The following is a 15,799-nucleotide window of genomic DNA, read 5'->3' as shown; positions in this document are numbered from 1 at the left end:
AGTGTTTTTTCATGCAAATATACTTTTGCTTCTTAGACAACTTTTTGAGTGCTAGCCGCTTGCTGCTGCTGCCGTGTGGCTACTACGGGTTACGCTTTTGCATTATTGGCCCGCACCGGGCGTAGTGCTAGCAATCACCGGATCTAGTGCAAACCGAGTCGACCCCAAGTGCCAGGGGATCTGCGTAAGCTAATACGTGAGCTGCCACACAAACTCGCCATAGTCGGAATTTCTTTGCCATCATTTCATCGCCTTTATGCCACTGCGATCATTCATTTGCTGTTATATCGTCTTCATCCTTCCGCCATCTTCATTTAGTCGTCACTGCTTTGTCATATCGTCGTCTTCACGTCGCCGTCGTCAATCAGTCAGTATGTTAACGCGACAGCGTTAAGGGCCCCGTGTCGTAGAAAATCCGGCGTCGGCAACCGGCGTCGGCGTGCGATGCGGGTGGCGGAGAAAATCATCCCCGATCACCCCGACCTCGCAGGCCCTCCACGTGGTGCAAGGTTTTGGTGAAAAAAATTGAATTTCCCACAGTGAAATCCATCAGGAAAATGGTAAAGTACGATTAAATGGTAATGTACGACTTTACCATTCGGCGTCGGATTGTAATTTTAGTGTGCGGGAAAACTTAATTCTCCTACGACGAAACTCAAACAGAAACCCCTTTCCGGCATTTCTACCAGACCTACAGCCACTCGTTGCGATGTGAACGGGTCCCGATAACGCTGTCGCGCTGTACTCTTAAAGGCGAAGCTTAAGCGTCCTCCAATTTTTTTCTGCCGCTATCAATCCATTGCCGTCATGTAATCGCCATTGCATCACCATTATGATGAGCACCATTATGAGACAGACAGACAGACAGACTCCTCCTCTGTAGTATGTAGTAGTAGTAGTAGTCGTCGTCGTAGTAGGTAGCCACGTATACTTTTATGAAAAAAAAATTTCGAAAGTTGTGACCGTAGCGCGGAATCGAACCAGGGACCCCTCGCTTCCGAACGCGTGGCGCTAACCACTACGCAACGAAGCGCACATGGACACCCGCACCACGATGACAATAAATACCCAACATTAACTAAAGACTGCGCGTTTCTAACGCGTTTGTGCTAGCGCGTTACGGTCCGTGTAAGAAGCTGGTGTAAGACGCTGTGGCCTCGGACGGACGGACGGACGGACGGACGGACAGTTGCTCTTGACGGCTTTTTGACAGTCTTCTTGCTTGTTAAAATGCGAGTGGCGCAATGCATAACATTGCTACAGCATGTGGTTCAAGGTGGACCGTTCGTCGCCGCAGTCGGGGCAGCGGGGATCCACAATCGGAGCGTAGTGGCTCAGCCTGGATCGAGGCGGAAATGAGCCGGTCTGCAGCATTCTCAGCACCGAGGCCTGGGGTAGAATTTCACTTCTCTTCTGTCGTCGTCATGGGGAGGCTGCGTTTACGGGGTTATGAGCCATTGCTTAATGCAGTATGAGCCCATTGGCGGTGCATCACCGCATGCTTCGCACGACCCCAGGTTTCATGTTAGTGGAGCTGCATTTCGCTCAATGGGTCATTTGACACTTACGCATAAAATTTAATTCACCGCTGAAACCGAGCCTACGACTTAACTCGTGCTAACCGTAATAACTAATCAAAACTAAAACAGTAAGGAAGGCGTCCATAATGGCCAAATTGCTCAGGGAGTTAAAGAAAAAAAATGTGGTTGATCCCTCTTATATAGGAATCGGTATAGAACACGAAAGTGAAACGTGTCTTCACAGAAGTAGTGTAATGTTTATTGCACATTGATATATAATGTCTATTGGTGTTTTGTGGCTAAAGCGCCCTTAGGCGTTGATGCACCCACGCTGACGCCTGGTGGCACGTCTCCTCCATCACGACTACCAACGTCGATGACCATGAGCAACCGTCGTGCATATGGAAGCTGCACTACGCTGCACACGCTAGCACAACGCGAAAGACGAAGCACGTAACTGACACACTAATACAACGCGCAAGACAAAGCACGTAACTGAATCGTCACCGAGTCAAATCAGCGCGTACAGCGCGTCGTAATTGCAGCCTCCGCGATCAACTTCAGAAACATTTTCAGAGCTAATTGCGGAGGCCACGCTCCGCTGTGCTGAGTACGGTGAACGCCACCTAGGTGGCGTTGGTAGTGCTTCTTGATGCCAGCGTCCCTTCGAATGCTGGCATCGAGGCGTCGTAGTGCTGAGACCACCGAAGCGTTCACTGTCGGTGCGCGTTAGTGTCATAATGCAGTACTTCTCTTTTCTGCTCGTAGGTGGCGGCACCGCCCCGAGCAAGAGCGCGGGTACACGGAGTGTTAGATATATAAGGCGCGTCTGTGTAGCTCTCTGCAAATGCGTTTGTGGCGCAATGGGTTAAACGCTCGGCGATCTATCGTCGCGGACCGAGAGGTCTTGGGTTCGATTTCCAAATTTTGCATGTTTGTTGAACTTTTTCTTCTGGTTTCTTTCTTTGTATTATGTTCTATGACGTATTTCCGTGACGGAAATACGTCAGTGAAGTCTTGGTGGACCCCGGCATAAAACACTTTCGTGTTAAAAAAAATGATGGCTTCGCCAAAACTTCATGGTTAAAGACATCCTCAAGCATTTTCTAAAATAATACTAGTGACGGCTTGGCCGCACGGCGAGCTTTTTTATCTCTTCTACGCCACATCTGTTGCGATTCACACTTTCAGTCATTCCAATTAGGAGTGGGTAAGCGGTTGCGAAAGAGACTCTTATTCGCAGGCGGGAAAGTGACTTCCTTATTTCTTAGCCAGATTCCTCTAGCTCTTTGCTGTGTGTGTTAATTGCAGAATCTACGCACGAGCGCTTGAGAAGGGACATGGGCCTCTTCAGTGCAGTTGCGGTCGTTGTTGGCAGCTGCATAGGTAAGAATACCGCGAAACAATATTCCAGTACATTCACTGTACGACCACGTTTGATTGGTATACGTAAGATTATAATCATGTGTAGCCCAAGAGAGACAGAGAGAGAGAGCAAGAAAGAAAGACAAGGAGGTTAGCCAGTGTGAATACCGGCTTGCTACCCTGTACTGGGGAAAGGGGCAAAGGGAATAAAAGATGATAGAAGAAAAAAAACAACATTGAAGTAAGAAAAATTTGCGCAATAACGCGACCCTACGCGCTACACCGTTCAAAGCCGGTCGCACAATTCACAAGCCCTTAAAGACTTCAGCAGAGCCCTTAAGGCCTTCAGTGCCGAAGTCCGTCTGCACCAGTGTCCTAAAACTTTTTCTTCTGTGAGGGGGCGATTGTCCAGTTTTTCAAGCGCAGTCGCGAGCACTTTTCTTGCCACATTGTAGCGGGGACAGTCACAGAGTAGGTGCTTGTTTGTCTCCTCGCGGCCACAGTTGTCGCAAGCAGGGCTGTCAGCCATTCCAATGCGGAAGGAATAGGCGTTCGTGAATGCCACGCCGAGCCACAGGCTTGTGTACCCCAATGTGTTACGGAAACATGTACGGCAAACTCCAACTCATGTTTGCACCGTCAGAACGAGCACACATAATATTCTTCCAAGGAATTATGTAGCGTGTGGTTACAGTCCTCTTTACTTTCGTATTTTTTTCCATATTTTTGTGCTCTGGTGGCAAACGAGGCCAAGCTTATGCTATACAATGATACATTCGCTATAGAACAATCGGGCATTGCGCTGGACGAATCTTTATACATCTGCTCTGTGAAAGATAAAGTACCGTGCGTCATTGCCAGCCACAGCACATAGGGCCTTCTAAATCTGTCATTCGTAGATTTCTGATCTAATGACATACACAATGAGCTTTATATTAGGACTTCAACTAAGACCTAAATATAATTCATGAAGTAGACATGAACTGAATACCGTGCATTATAACATACATCATTTGTTACCTTTGTTACGGGAGGTTTGGGGAAGAGTCATACAAACAGGACCAGCGCGCCTTAGTGCGACGCATACGGGACGCAGCGCAACATAATATCAGGCGTTCTTTATTAGGGATATCGGCTATTTATAAATTCAAGGTGCTGCTTGGTGCCTGATTCATATGTACGAGTATGTAGCACATTTCGCCATTTCACTAGTATTTTGCTGTCGGGTAGGAAGAGAGCGTGCTGCATCCCGACTCATACGTGTTTTCGAGACATGAAAGTTCCAATTTCGCGTCAAACACACAATCTTCGTAAAATATGAGTGGAGAACGGTTTGGTACATGCTCCTGAGGGTTTCAGACGCTCGCATACAAACTACACATAAAGCATGTCAAAGGCATGCCAGCACAGGCTCAATGCATGCGTTTGTGTCGTTTCACTAGTGATCGGGCAGCGTCTTAACTGATTTGTATTCGCTAGTTAGCAAAACTTCAGACAAGTGTCAAATAGTGAATTGTAATGAAATAGTTGTAGATACCTTATTTTCAACCCAAAATTTATGCGGCGATGAGCTTTCCCCAGTGTTTTGTTGTCGTGTGCACAGAGAACGTGCTGCCTCCTGACGCATCCCACGCTATATTTTGACGTTCATGCAATTGATTTAGTATACGCACAGCGAGGGCATTTCTGCATTTCACGGGTCTATATGCAAATGAAAATTTAGCATCCTCTAAAGTTAAGACGCTGCACATTGTGTTCGGAATAGGACGCTTTTCAATTTAAAGTTCGCTAATAAGTGCTTTATATAAACATCCCGAAATAAAGCAAAAAATATTTTAGCATATCACGCTCCCGCGAGCGAGGTGCCCCTAGGATAAGGTCAGTAAGTGGTTCTTACCAGTGAGAAAAGCTATTTTTGATAATTTTAAATACGAGCATTGCAGGTGCTGGAATTTTCATAACGCCTGGTATTGTTTACGAGGACTCTGGATCGGTGGGCGTCGACCTTTTGGTGTGGGTCACAGCTGGACTGGCATCTCTCATTCGTAAGTACTGGAAACGGCCTGCGGAGCCATGTTCGCGCGGTTGCTTCTATATAGCTTGACAGCTCCGCGCGACAGAAAGATCACGCTTGGCCATTGCATAGGACCGATGCTGTCGGAGGGACGAGATATGCTATGTCTATGTCAAAATACGGGTCGCAAGAGCGTTTTAACGCGACAGCGTTAAGGGCTCTGTGTCGCAGAAAATCTGGCGTCGGTGCCGGTGTCGGCGTTAGCGCCGGCGTCCGCGGCCGAAAAAAATCATCCCCGGCCACGCAAGGCCTCCGATTATATTTAGGTATTTCTATAGCGCACGCCTTCTTGTATGAAGTGCGATGTATGCGGGTTATATTGCCACACCATTCCAATACTAATGTTGCTCACACCTTGTCTCACATTCTTGACAAAGCTATTCCTTGGAATTTTGAGAATGACAATTCAGAAACAAATGTCATGAAGCAAAACACCCACAGCGCATGCCTTTTATGTTAAATCTTCTCAGACTGAAATATTAAAAGTGCGAAACAAACACGCAAACTTGAAAACGATGCAATTTCTTTGGCGCGGTTGTGCACTATCTCCGGGATCGGCCCACGCAAGAGGCCGCCTACGTGCATGGCGTTCGCCGCCAGTGTTTGCCAGTAACCACTACGGTTTCATAAGCTGCAGTCGTCGGGAACCGTGAGAAGTAGTCAGCGATCTTCGAATGCTATCGCGTTCCACTCTTAAAATCGAAGCCTAAGCGTCTTCCAATTTTTATGCCTAAAGGAATCACTGAATACGTTCCAAAGCTTTCCGTTTAAAATGACCCAGCTTGATAACTCGTATTTATGTTTTCGGAAACACACGCGTGCGTTGCCATTCAGTTGGAAGATGACATTGGCGAGCGTAATTGGTAGGTGCAACCTGTTACTAGTGCTGATGCGTTGAAATGGGTTCATTCGTTCGTCGACGTCAGCGCCGTCCAGGCCGGAGAACACACCAGGTTAATGAGAGTGGGCATGCTTGGCGATTATAACAGTCCCACTAGTCGTAGCGGTTCTTTATGGGCACCCTTCAACGGCTGAACGGGCGGCAAGCTCGCTGGAGCTACCACTGCAGAGCACTGTGGTGAGGGCCAGGATCGCGCACCTCCCCAAATGTGTTACGTGTTGAGAAAGAAACTATTTACAGTGCACGTGTTGAGAAAGACACTATTTACAGTGCATTTACAGCAACAGGCTTGCCAGAGAAAATGTGAAGAAGCCGAAGTTTCGCCCGAAAGGCGACGCACCGATAGCGATAGATAACTAGTAGAGAGATATACGAAGCAAAGATAGTAGTTTAATGGGCCATATAAAGTTGTACACATTCGCTTACTAACTAACTAGAAAAGCAGGGTGTCGCGCGCGCACAGGTAAACATAAACACACCTTTCTCGATGACCCGGAAACTCGCTGTGAAAATGCAAACCACACTACGAGACTAAACGTCGAAAGCACAGCGCCTACGAGGCTACCGGCGCTCGGCGCATGCACTTTGTCCCCATCGCAGATCGGTTTGAAGATGAGGCCCGCGTGGCGCGCACATCACCCACATCGCAGATCGCTTTCAAAATACGGCGCCCGCGCGGCCGCGCTGGGAGCAGAAAGCACTCCCCCCCCCCCTCCCTCTCCGTCGCCTCGCCCCCGTGCCTCGCGCTTGAAAGAAGACCGCGCGCTTCCGGCCTGCCTTCCTCCCGCGCATGCGCTACATTGCCAAATCACCCTAGTATGCTTTCACTCGCAAACACAATGTAAGGCGCGTGGCGACGATTTTATCGCCGCTGGACTTCATACGGAACGTCACAACGATGGCGACGATGACGGCAGAAATGCACTTGTAGTGTCCCTATAAATGCGATCGCAATAAAATACAACGCGCCATGCGTTTGATTTGGTGTTCCTTCAGTTAGGCGCACAGCCACTCCTGAGCGTTGGCCAAGATTTGGATGGTACCAGAAAAGAAGTTCCCCGAGGCGCCTCATCGTTTTACTTGTGGTGGTTGGACGCTTCAGGATCTGTTGTATGATATATATATATATCCCTATGACATATCAATGCTGAACACTATATTATACAAAACTAAGTTGTATAAACCACAAAGGTTTCACAGACTGATACATCTATTCAAACGTTTTACAGCGCAGCACTTAGGAGTCCGTTCCGGTGGCGAGCGTCGGCGTTGCCACTCGTAACGGAGCGAACGAGCACAGCGAAGCATGAAAGCGAACGCGGAGCGCAGGGGGAGATGAAAGCCGACGATAGCGAATAGAGCGCGATGAGGACAGCTGAGTAGGAGGTTATGGCGAAAGCATGAGAAGAAAACCGTAGTACCGCGCAAGACGGACTATGAGGCGCCGATGTCTACGAGAAGGCGTCAGAGTAGCACGCGTCCTTTGCATGGAAAGAAAAGCGCTGCATGAGCGAACGTCTGTCTGTGGCGGCGGCTCAGATTCGTGCCCACCACCGCGCTGCCTCTCGCGGTATCGTGATCAGCGAGGCAGTCGCGCTTCACTTCGCTCTGTTCGCAACGTGCCACACGAGACAGATTGTCAGCTCCAGCTAATATATCGCGAAATAAAAACTTGTATTGAGCTGTGCTCAAATTTCACATTACGGAGTACCGTAATAGTAGGTGAATTTCTTAATTTATTATCAGACAATCAATACGTTTTAGTTCCTCTCATTCTTGTGCAGGTGACTCTAGCGGGAGAGCTCAAGTGTAGCAGTTAAGTGCAATTAGTAGCGGTACAAGGAAGTAAGCAAGCAAACAAGATGGCAGCCTTTGCAGTAACACAGTGCTGCTGTCGCAGTAAGTGAGTTCAGAGGCGAAAGAATTGCTGAAGTCCACTATTTTTAAAAGGTTTTTAGTCCAAAGTATCATTTGAAGTGTAGCCCTAATTCCTACAGCATTCAAGAAAGGCAATGTTTCAGGCATATACGCATTCTCTAGGTCTTTCGTTTTAACGAGAGCTACGAATTTCCGTCTTCATTGTTCACATTCAAAACATTGCTTCACAGGGGGTCTTACTAGCTGCAGTTTTCCCACCAGAAACGTGCGTGTAAGCTGTTGTTTAACTCCCTTGAATTGTTTTTCTATTTCCCATTCGACAGCTACAATTAACAGCCAGCATTAAATACCTCAAAGGTAATGGGCTCTTATGAGTGTTGTCATATAGCATACGCCTTTTATTCGACAGATGGCCTCTGCTACGCCGAACTGGGTACGATGCTACCATCCGCTGGAGGGCCGCATGAATATCTCAGAGTGGGCATGGAGTCGCTGGGACGAACGGGGGACTTCCTCTCCTTCCTCTGCGCCTGGAGCTTTCTTGTGGTGGACCCAATTGCAGTTACTATACAGGGACTAACGTTCACAGCGTACGCCCTCAGTTTGCCTTATGGCACCTGCTCGCCTCCTCACGCTGTGACCATTCTGGTAACGGTGATTGTTGTTGGTGAGTTGCCGTAGAGGGAAAGTAATCCTCGCCCGTCTGAGTTCCGCGATCAGAGGGCCTTCTTGTCCCCTGAATCACTCTGCAGCACCTTGAACCACTGTGCACACATTTGTTAAAGTGTACTGCAATGGGGCAATGTGTTGTCCTCGCCGCAGAACAATGAGATAATTGCCGTTACTTCTGCGGTGACGCCAACTCCCTGGGCACGGCAATGAACTCGTGTGCTTAACTCGGAAAATTTGACTTTGTGGTTTGAAGATTTCTGCATTTATTAGCTAAAACACTGCGAAAACAAAATTAAAATTGTTACAACTCGCATAAATTAATGAAACAACATGTTACGATGTAGTGAAATGCAAAAAAAAGGCTTAGGACTTTGAACTACAAATGTGTTTCGGATGTTTCTGATAACAGATCAGGGACCCTTTAGTGGCCTCCATGATGTCACTGCAGCAGGAGAACAAGGGTTCCATTCATACATGCATGTGTGCTTTTGGTATCAATATACTTTCAATATATACACCGACATACACAAGCAAGGCATAAAAATTGACAGCCACTTTAGCATACGCCAAAGAGGCTGAAGGCGCAAGCCTGCGCGCTCAAGAGACATTCGTTAAATTACTCGACATTCTCGTTAGAATGTATTTTTACTTCTGATTGTTTTTTCCGACCAAAGGTCACGAGTTCGAGTGCCTGAATTGACGCTACCTTAATTAACTGTGCCTTAATTAACCTTGCCTTAATGAACACCAAACGTCGTGGGTTTGACTCCCACCAAAGGTCCTGGGTTCGAGTACCCTAATTAACTCTACATTAGTTAACTGTGCCTAAATTAACTTCGCCTAATGCCAATGGTGGTGGGTTCGCCTCCCACATAGCCTCGAGGGTTTGACTTCCACTGAAGGTCGTGGGTTCGAGTGGTTTTATTAACTTTATCTTAACATGGGGTGACGACGGTGACCGGCTCACTATGAAAACGTTTGCGTGAGCATTGCTTGCTTGCTTGATCCGCGCACCCGCCGTGGTTGCTCAGTGGCTATGGTGTTGGGCTGCTGAGCACGAGGTCGCGGGATCGAATCCCGGCCATGGCGGCCGCATTTCGATGGGGGCGAAATGCAAAAACACCCGTGTACTTAGATTTAGGTGCACGTTATAGAACCCCAGGCGGTCCAAATTTCCGGAGTTCCCCACTACGGCATGCCTCAATCAGGTCGTGGTTTTGGCACGTAAAACCACACAATTTAAATTTTTTTTGCTTGATCCGCGCACCATCTGAATTGCTGCGAGAGCGTTGCTTGCTTACTCATAGAAGACGATGATGACGGTGACCCGTAAACCATCACAATTGTTTCGTGAGCATTTGCATATAGGTAAGACAAGATGCCGGGTCGGTGTAGTAAAGTACTACATCGAGTCGTCATCGTGTACGATTTCGCTTCGGCGACACGGTTTTCGCTCAAGGACGTTGAAGGTCGACTGAACGATGAGACATATAAGGCTTTCGCCTTAATAAGCAAGTAACACCTGCACTTGGCCAGCTGGGTGCCACGAGCATCCTTACATCTGGGTCAGCCAGAATACCCCTCGATTGGTTACGCTAAAGAAAAATGATGCTGAAGTGTGAAGAATGCTGTCACCATCGTGTACACATTTCACTCCGCAAAAGCGCACCAAAGGGCAGGAACATATGGGGATGTACCTGATGAGTCTTGTCCTGAGAGGACCATAATTGCACTGTGCGTTTCAGAGGACACACGATGAAAATTTCACAGGGTCTGTTGTGTTATCCTTAAGGCGACTTGAAGGCAAAAGCCCTAGTGCTGAAGGATTAAAGACAGACACATGGCGTACACATCCCCCTTAATTCGCTTAGTCTACGTCGCTTTGCCAGCCCTCTTAATTCGCTTACTCATTCTCCTTATTCGCTTACTCCTACTGTTAATTCGCTTAGTCATCCCCCTTAATTCATTCAGTGCACTTCGCTTAGTCGTCCCTCTTAATTCCCAAGGTCGAAGGGTCGACCCCAACAAAGGTCGTCGGTTCGAGTGCCTTAATTCTACCTTAATTATCTGTGCCTGAATTAACTTCGCCTTCATTAACACCAAAGGTCATTGGTTCCACTCCACAAATGGTCGGGGTTCGACTCTCACCAAAGGTCGAGGGTTCGTACTCTTAACACCAAAATCGTGATTTCTACCCCTACCAAAGGTCGTGGGTTCGCATCCTTTTATTGTACCTTTCGTGTCGCCGACGCGTTTTCGCTCAAGGTGAACTGACTAATGAGACATATAAGGCTTTCGCCTTCATAACGATCAATCAGTTGAAAGTGCGTCTCCTGTGTACATGTCAAAGTGCGCGACCGCAGAACTCACTGGAAAGCAATCTGCGAGCTCCGCACGGGAACCAGCCGCGACAGTTTCCACTAGGTATTTCGAAGGTCCTGTAGTGCACCTATCTGACAGCGCTAACCAACAGTGACACCTAGCTGCAGTAACGGAGGGAGGCGGTGCAAGCGGGTTGACTTCAGGGCTACAGAAGGCTTGTGCAGGTTAGAAGCAACGAAGAGGAAGCCAGCTATGGAGCAATATCGAAAAGGAAAGAATTGTCGGCTCTCCCTTAATAGAGAGTAAATGTAAGCATGAAATGGCTACCGTCAAAGCAGATTAGTTGAAGTGGATACTAGCCACAATCTTATAATGGGTGTAGTGCATGGCACACCGCATCACGCCATACCGTGCACCCGTCATTGCAAGCGCCATAACTGAGCCTATCTTAAACAAGGACACACATTCTACATGCATACGGTCATATATATTTGAGGTTCGATTGCCAGTTATTTGCCTAAATGACATATGTTGGATATGCCCGGTTTCAGAGCTTGCAGCTGTGGTTAATACATTTTCACTTGAAAATGTCCATGAAAATTCAGAACGTCCTATTTATGGTGAAACTTGGAGTCCTCTTGGCTATCATCGCTACTGGTATGGTATGGTGCATTAAAGGTCAGTTTTTTTATCTGTGGTCCTTTTGCGTAGCAATGTTTGGATGGGAACAAAAAAAAGTCGAATACGTATAGAGAAATGCCTGCATTGTGGCCGAGTAAATATTCGACAAAGTAGCATCGGCTAAAATGTATGCAAAGATGTTCGTCACTTGGTATTGTGAAAGTAGGTTGGACAATTTTTGGAAGCAGTTTTCACAAATGGCCGTCGTGCCAATCGCTCCATGGCGGCTGAAGTTACAATATGCAGCAGCCTAAGTATAAATTGCGGAGTTCAGCAATGTTGGCGGCTATAAATGATTAGTAAATATTAGTAAATTACAGATAGGTCCAACTGCACCGTTTGGAGGCGACATGCCTCAGGTCATTCTGTAAGCCGAAGTAACCGCGCATATAATACCCATGTCTATTGAGTGGTCCGCGAAATGTGTATGCAATTATTATGCAGATATGCTAGATACAGCATCTAGTGCAAAACAAAAATAATATAAATAATGACTACATCCATGAAGAAATTGAGATCCCTCCGCTCTTATCTTGTCCCCGAACAAGAATTATCACATCTCTTGCGGGCGCTTCTTTTATTTAACAAGCTCTCCGCGCGCTAATTTCTTGTCAAGAACTCTATGTCGCGCTCATACGGCATGCCATTTATTACCTTAATTTACTAGGCGCGCAGCGTTAAAGAACGGAAAGACACACAAAGCATAGACGACGAATATTGTTGGGGACAAGCATACATAGCGCAATTAAGCCACAAAGGTGCAAAAGTTTCTTTTGGTGCGTTTCATCCGGGAACTGACGCGATTTCATCATTTCACGCAATGAGCACATGGTTCGAAGCTACCCGTTTTCAGTACTATGCCATCAATTATGACTTGGTGGGTTTAACTACAGAACGTTATTTGCTCACCTCCGCTCACACTCACTCGCACTCACTGGTACGTACCTGCACTCACACTCACTGGCACTCACTCACACTCACCTCCACTCACACTCACTGGCACTCACTCGCCCTCGCACTCACGCCTTTGAAATGAGTGCGAGTGGGTGTGAGTGAGTGCACTCATGAGTGCCCTGACCTATGGTATTTGGCATGACGCAATAATTTCTTTCGATCTTCCCGCATTAGCTCCGTACCTTCTTCGAAAGTTCACTTTCGGAACCAACGCCTCACCCGGGAATATTCTACAAGCCTTTACGGTCGCCATGTACACGGGTTCCGGAAGGTAAAGAATCGTTCGCATGTCTTTCCTAGTTCCTGATATTTGCGAAATGAATTTAGCGGGAATACGTTGCTATGATAGAGAGTTGTAGATTTGCATGATATGGGACACGTGTGGCCGCTTGCGCATGCACCGCCTCTGCGCTAGGCACTGCGGTACAGCACAGTAAACGCTATGGTAGACAGTAAAAAAAAAAGTCAGCGTTTTACATACCGTAGTCGCGTGCCATCACAGATGCAGTAAGAATTGGGCTCTGAGAGTTGATGCATTGGCGCCATCTGCTAGATCGAAATGAAAACACTTTCGCCTCTTGGGGACGTCAGTATAGGCCTACAAGACCCGAAACAAACAGCTCACCCTAATAATAATGACAAAACGTAACTGACACTTTCTCCTCAGCTTGAAGTGGTACTAAGCGATGACTGCCTGTACCATTTTCTCCTGTATGAATTTTTAAATTTATTTTTGCTATCACGGAAGAGGCAAGGAGCAAGGACGAATTCGGGATGAAGTGGATTGTCTGGGCTACTGGGAACTAGAGCACTGCACGGGCCGATTTTTTCAGCCCGGGCCCGGCCCGGGCCCGTTTTTACGTTGGGCTGCCCGCCCGAGCCCGATCAAAACTTTTATGGCGAGACCCGGGCCCGGCCCGGGCCCGGAAATAATCTACGTTACCCGCCCGGCCCGGCCCGCCACCCCTTTACCTTAGGCCCGAGCCCGGCCCGAGCCCGACTCGAAACCGGCCCGAACCCGGCCCGAGACCGAAAAATAATGTTTTTCAGAGTTGAGATGCCCGAGAATAACTCGCTGCACGTTACCTGCACACCACCACAAAGCCCGAGCGCGGCCCGGGCCCGCGTCAAAAAACCCGAGCCCGGCCCGGGCCCAGGTCAAAAAGCACACGCCGTGCCCGAGCCCGGCCCGAGCCCGTGAAAAAACTGTTCTACCCGGCCCGGCCCGGCCCACGCGCTGGACCGGGCCCGGGCTTTCGGGTAAGCCCGAGCCCGTGCAGTGCTCTACTGGGAACATGGCGATGTTGCAGGGAACCACGGTAACTTAGGGTGCGATTTGAAACGAACAGTTCTATTTCCGAAACGTTATAAGATCGAAACTCTGCCGCGGTAGTATAAGCCACGCATGCGTATTAGGACTAACGTATCATGTGCAACCGTAACGCATTACCTACCAAGTATTCAAGCCAACTTCCCTTTCTGCATGTGACAGTACCATGATCAGCTGCATGGCGGAAGAGATGTCCGAGCCTTCCCGGATAATACCGAGATCTCTCCTGGGCGGTGTTTTCTTGGTCACCGCTCTGCATATACTTACGAATGGAGCTTACTTCGTCGTCCTGGACCACAAGTCATTCACCGCTTCGAAGGCGACTGCCGTGACCTTCGGCAGCGTAACCTGGGGCCAAGCGGGCGAATGGCTGGTGCCAATTGCTGTCTGCGTCTGTACCTTTGGAACAATGAGCGCCTCTTCCTTCAGCACCAGCCGGCTTATCATGGCCGCGGCGCGCAAGGGACATTTACCCGCGCTGTTCTCCCTTATTACTACCAGCTCGTCCCTCCCAGTGATAGCCATAGCGTTTAAAACGTGCGTAGCTGTTGTGTTCACTGTCATTGGATCCGTCGGTTTGTTAGCCAAGTGCGCTATGGTAATAATGTCTGTCATGAACATACTCGTAATGTTCGCGCTGCTCAGACTACGAGTGACGATGAAGGAACGTGTGAGGCCCGTAAAGGTACCCACCCTTTTAGTGCTGTTAGACATAGTGATGCTCTTCTCCATCGCCCTGACTCCGTTTATTGGAGGTGCTGGAGCCCACCTGATCCTACCGACGGTTGGGGGCATTTTGCTTGGTTTTCCCGCCTACGCACTTGTAAAACTTTCATACAAGTCCTCCATCGCAGCGGCTTGTTATAAATTTCTGCAAAAATTAATTCTCTGTGTACCATGCGCCGAGGCTCTCCAGCAAAATCAGAATATTCCTCGGGAGCTTTGACAGAGAAGGCAAATTTGATTCCAATTGCCATAGCGCGTTAACATGCCAGACTACCTTCTACACTATGTGCTGGAGAGAGCCTTGCGATGAAACCCGTCAGAAGCCAATTTACGCATGTAATTTTGTGCAAGACAATAAAAATATCATTGGTGTTACCAACCTTGCAATAATAACTAAGTGACCCGTGAAATACCAAAGAAATTTCATTTCATTCGTTTCCTTTTATTCCTATGGTTGAAAATAAAAATACGGGCAGCTATTTTATCTTCAGTTTATCTGCAAAAACAAAAATAAAACGTTATTTCAGTAAATGATCATAACATGAATTTACATGGAAGAATTGCTTAATTAAAGCAGTTTTACTGCCTGTCTGCGGACGAGTCACGGATTATAAAGGAACAGGGAAAAAAATCATGAGCCCTTCCACTCCGTGAAGGTGGATGACCAGTGAAGCTGTTTAGCACACGACACAGAGGTGACACATAATTTTGAACAATGGTACGAACATATTTATGGTCCTGGTCGGTGGTCATCGTGACGATAGGTACGCACACATATTCGCGAATCACCTCTGTTAATTAATGCGTCCTTCACGTAGGACAATGAATGGCTTATACCCCTCTAAGCAATGCCTCATACCTCCGTAAACGCGGCCTCGCCCTTATGACGACAGAATAGAAGTGAAATTTTACGCTGGAGTGATGAGCGGCAACGGAGCCACCTGTGGAAGAAGACTATGACGAACGCGTGAGCAGTATAACATGAGCGCGTTCGCACGGATGCGCCGAGAACCGCCAGTGAGCCACCTGTTGAAAAAGATGTTGAAGCTCGAGCCATTGCTGATGTTGATAGTTTCTGCACACAGACGCCATGAACCCGGAACTCAGCCGTGTACAGCTTTGCTGTAAAACCGCACGTCCCATACCTTCTGGGATGGTGAACGTCTCAATAATGGAGCAGCCACAGAACCGAAACAGTCAATAAGAAAATGCAAAATGAACCAAATGGCTGCTTTCCAAGCCCTCAAGCCTCCCCTAACATCAGAGCACGGCCTCCATAACACCGATGTGAACATATCCCCTCGTTTTCGCACCGACGCTAGGAGTTTAGTAATGGGTGGTTTCGTTCTCCTGTACGGTAATACTTTACAAGAGAG

At 47.9% G+C, this 15,799-nt stretch overlaps 2 protein-coding genes across 2 annotated transcripts; both read left to right on the top strand.

Moving 5' to 3' along the window:
• Positions 1-2,821: 2,821 nt before the first annotated feature.
• Positions 2,822-8,536, top strand: LOC125939696 (large neutral amino acids transporter small subunit 2-like). Its single transcript, XM_037725641.2, has 3 exons — positions 2,822-2,906; positions 4,829-4,930; positions 8,148-8,536. The coding sequence occupies exons 1-3, from the start codon at positions 2,861-2,863 to the stop codon at positions 8,417-8,419; spliced, it is 420 nt and encodes a 139-aa protein (XP_037581569.2). The 5' UTR covers positions 2,822-2,860; the 3' UTR covers positions 8,420-8,536.
• Positions 8,537-11,306: 2,770 nt separating this feature from the next.
• Positions 11,307-14,820, top strand: LOC119464613 (b(0,+)-type amino acid transporter 1-like). Its single transcript, XM_049656266.1, has 3 exons — positions 11,307-11,410; positions 12,542-12,638; positions 13,860-14,820. The coding sequence occupies exons 1-3, from the start codon at positions 11,320-11,322 to the stop codon at positions 14,641-14,643; spliced, it is 972 nt and encodes a 323-aa protein (XP_049512223.1). The 5' UTR covers positions 11,307-11,319; the 3' UTR covers positions 14,644-14,820.
• The last annotated feature ends 979 nt before the right edge of the window (positions 14,821-15,799 follow it).

The sequence above is a fragment of the Dermacentor silvarum genome, chromosome 9 (genome assembly GCF_013339745.2).
Source record: "Dermacentor silvarum isolate Dsil-2018 chromosome 9, BIME_Dsil_1.4, whole genome shotgun sequence".
NCBI classification, from domain to species: domain Eukaryota; kingdom Metazoa; phylum Arthropoda; class Arachnida; order Ixodida; family Ixodidae; genus Dermacentor; species Dermacentor silvarum.
This window is presented reverse-complemented; position numbering and strand designations above follow the sequence as displayed.